General features: G+C 48.3%; 1 protein-coding gene across 1 annotated transcript; it reads left to right on the top strand.

Annotated features, from left to right (window-relative positions):
* The first annotated feature begins 1,269 nt into the window (after nucleotides 1–1,269).
* On the top strand, nucleotides 1,270–3,153 carry LOC121998234. Its single transcript, XM_042553046.1, has one exon. It carries the CDS (start codon nucleotides 1,301–1,303, stop codon nucleotides 2,984–2,986), a length of 1,686 nt encoding a protein of 561 aa, XP_042408980.1. The 5' UTR covers nucleotides 1,270–1,300; the 3' UTR covers nucleotides 2,987–3,153.
* Nucleotides 3,154–3,768: the final 615 nt, after the last annotated feature.

Genomic DNA, 3,768 nt, shown 5'->3' with positions numbered 1-3,768 from the left:
ATCGACCCACCCCCGCCACGGGTTGACTCATCTGACAGCTCTACTAGATGTGCAGGAGGAAGCGCAGGCAGCCCTAGGGCAGACATGCGCGGCTGATGGGACATCAACGGAATCTGCTGGCGACCACCATGATAGTTTGGATATCGATTATGAAAATTCCCTGTTAGAGCCACAAGAGCAGTCATTAGCGGCAAAGATGGAGACGGAGTCGAGACTTTTAACTAGACCTCATAGCTGTGGAGCTGCTCGAATAGCTCACTAAAGGTAACAGAGATGTCACGAACTTGTAGAGCATGTGAGATATTGTAGTAGTCTTGGCTAAGACCAATCAGAATACGAATGGAGAGCTCATCAAAGTTAACTTTGAAATTCATAAGCGCAAGAGCATTAATGTGTCTTTTGATGTTTTGCATATAATCAGTGATAGATTTGTTATCCTGGTGAGGGCTGGTAAGATTTTAACGATAAGTCATAATCCTACCACGTGAGGGAGCAGCTTAGGTTCTCTCCAGTGTCTACCATGTATCTCTAGATGAAGTTGATGAAGAAATAAACCGCACAAGAGTAGTAGACATCGAACCTACAATAGCGTTGAGGAGAAGTTGATCTTGTCAGAGCCAAAGAATACGATCAGGATTCGCCTGAGGGAGTGTGGCGCCTGTAGGCGTTATCTGTGCAAGGGCAGGGACGTGAGCCATCAACAAATCCTAGTAAGTCACATCTAAATAGAAGAAACGTGAACTGCAAGTATTAGGTAGAATAATTGGACATGATGTGTTTCAACGATGTCTGAGCATTGACGTTGAGAACCATAAGACCAGAAGGTAAATAAGGAGCATTATGAGAGATAACCGATCAGTGATGTCGTTGGCGGTAACCATTATAGGAGACGGTCTGTGGATATTATGGGCGGCTATTAGGATTTGAGGGAAAAAATTATTGTTAAATTTAGTGCTCTTATACTATATTGACAATAGAATACTATATTTATTAATTGTTATATATGGTATATAAATATAATTAATTAAAGGATAAATTAGAAAACATATAAATTAGAAAAATATATAAAAATATAAAAAAATAAATATTTTCTAATAATAATATTTCCTAATATTCATATCCTTACGTACAAGGAAACGAATCAACGATTCTTCAAAGTAAGTATGTCTGACGAGACAAGAAGAGACGCAAGGACGCGCATTGGATTCGTTCCTGCACGTTATTACTTCCTAATAAATTCCACTGCTGCCTGCCTTGCCACCATTAATTCGCACCATCGCCCGGCTTTAACTGGCCGGCCATGGGGAACACTACTGTCCCTCTTTCATCAATCACCAACAACTCCCTCTCTCTCGCTGCTTCCAAACCGACCAGAAAACTCGCCCCGATTGAAGCTCCACCCTTTCACCTTCCGTCTCCATTGCCATCTTTCCCACCAGGAGCGGAATTCGCAAAGGGAGCCATCGATCTCGGTGGCCTTCAGGTTCGCCAAGTCTCCACCTTCACCAAAGTTTGGGCGGCTCACGGTGGCGGCTCCGACGACCTCGGCGCCACCTTCTTCCAGCCTTCTTCCCTACCCGACGGCTTTTCGCCGCTTGGCCACTACGCGCAGCCCAACAACCGCCCTCTCTTCGGCTGGCTTCTCGTCGGAAGACCCACCGGCCTCAGCGACGATGCCCTCGCAAAGCCTTCCGACTACACCCTCCTCTGGACCAGCGAGTCGTCCGCCGACCTCAACCAAGATGGCCGCGGCTACTTCTGGCTCCCCACTCCGCCGGAAGGCTACCGAGCGGTCGGCCTCGTCGTCACCGGCTCGCCGGGGAAACCGTCGCTCGACGAAGTCCGGTGCGTGAGGAGCGACTTGACTGAAGAAGTCGAGAACGATGAGTACGTCTGGAGCACTGACGGGTTCAGCGTGAATGCCTCACGGCCTGCAGTGAGAGGCATCTCCGCCGCCGGCGTGCCGGTGGGATCCTTTCTGGCTCGAGCAAACAATGGAATTACCACGAACATAGCTTGTTTGAAGAACAAGGCGTCCGATTTCACCAACGCCATGCCGAATCTTAACCAAGTGGAGGCTCTCATGCGAGCCTACGCGCCGAGGATTTACCTCCACTCCGACGAGGAATACCTGCCGTCGTCGGTGAATTGGTTCTTCAGCAACGGGGCTCTGTTGTACGACAGAGGAAACCAGAGCAATTCTGCAACTCCGATCAACCCCGACGGATCGAACCTTCCACAGGGGGGATCCAACGACGGAGCTTACTGGATCGACCTGCCGGCCGACGACGGCCAGAAAGATAGGATCGTGAAAGGGGACATCTCCAGCACCAAAGTCTACCTCCACGTGAAACCCATGCTGGGCGCGACCTTCACCGACGTGGCGATATGGATATTCTACCCCTTCAACGGGCCGGCGAGGGCGAAGGTGGAGTTCCTCAACGTCAAGTTGGGGAGGATCGGGGAACACGTCGGCGACTGGGAGCACATGACGCTGCGGATCAGCAACTTGACCGGCGAGCTGAGGCGGGTGTACTTCAGCGAGCACAGCGCCGGGAGATGGGTGGAGGCGTCGCAGGCGGAGTTCGACGGGGAGACTAACATGCCGGTGGGGTACGCGTCGCTGCACGGGCACGCAATGTACGCCAAGCCGGGGCTGGTTCTGCAGGGGGACGCCAAGCTGGGGATCGGCATCAGGAACGACACCGACAAGGGGAGCAGCGTGAGCACGGCGGGGAGGTGGGAAGTGGCGGCGGCGGAGTACTTGGGGGTGGAGGAGCCACCGTGGGTTAACTACATGAGGGAGTGGGGGCCGAAGATCAGCTACGACATCGCGACGGAGCTGAAGAACGTGGAGAGGCTGCTTCCGGGGAGGCTGAAGAAGAGATTCGAGAGCATCATCGGGAGTCTGCCGGATGAGGTGCTGGGGGAAGAAGGGCCGACGGGGCCGAAGGAGAAGCACAATTGGGCGATGGACGAGGCGTAGCGACTAGCGAGTCATCGTTGCATTGCCTTGCAGCAAATGCTTGCGTAGATTTGCAAATAAAAGATTGGTATTAGTTTTAATGGAGGAGGTAGCCAGGTGCTAATAAATTCCTGTTCAATCCAAGTTAATGGTTGATTTACTGAATAAAATCAGTCTATATACAGATAGATTATTCTTGTATATAGTTTGTTTATCCCTATGTGTGCTACCGTGATTAAAATATAGGATATTATGATTATAGAATTAAAATTTGATATCTCCGAGCTTACCTCGACCATTGCATTAATGCTAATAGTCATTCTTGACTAATGCTAATAGTCATTCTTGGTTTATGATCTAAGAATGAATTAGCAGGAAATGAATTGACAGGGCGTAAGAGACTAATAAATCATCAATAGATACCTAGTTGACTAGAGAGTATCAACTTTCAATGAATACATACGCTGAGAAAAATAAAAAAAATCCTCCCATCTTCTAATCAATTTACCTGCCCACCTCTCTTCACATTATCATGTCGATGAGTGAAGGTTTCCTCGGATGGATCTAGTAGTTAGCGCATGAAGTGTTGTCATCACGATATCTGGGGTTCGAATCTTGACAAAATTGAGGTAAATGTCTCATTTATTTGTTAGTCATTATTTCAAAGGCTAATAGTCGTCCATGATTTACCTCTTTCGTGTTGACCCTAAGTGAAATCACTTTATATACAAATGTTTTTTTATTTGGGAGTAGGGCATTAAATGTTGCAACTTAAGCTATAACAAACATAAGATAATCTTTTA

The sequence above is a fragment of the Zingiber officinale genome, chromosome 6A (genome assembly GCF_018446385.1).
Source record: "Zingiber officinale cultivar Zhangliang chromosome 6A, Zo_v1.1, whole genome shotgun sequence".
NCBI lineage: Eukaryota > Viridiplantae > Streptophyta > Magnoliopsida > Zingiberales > Zingiberaceae > Zingiber > Zingiber officinale.
The sequence above is the reverse complement of the archived record's forward strand: the minus strand, read 5'-3'. Positions and strand labels throughout refer to the sequence as shown.

What these genes read in the sequence shown, in the direction of transcription:
- LOC121998234 (XM_042553046.1), top strand. Translation starts at nt 1,301, where the DNA reads ATGGGGAACACTACTGTCCCTCTTTCATCAATCACCAACAACTCCCTC.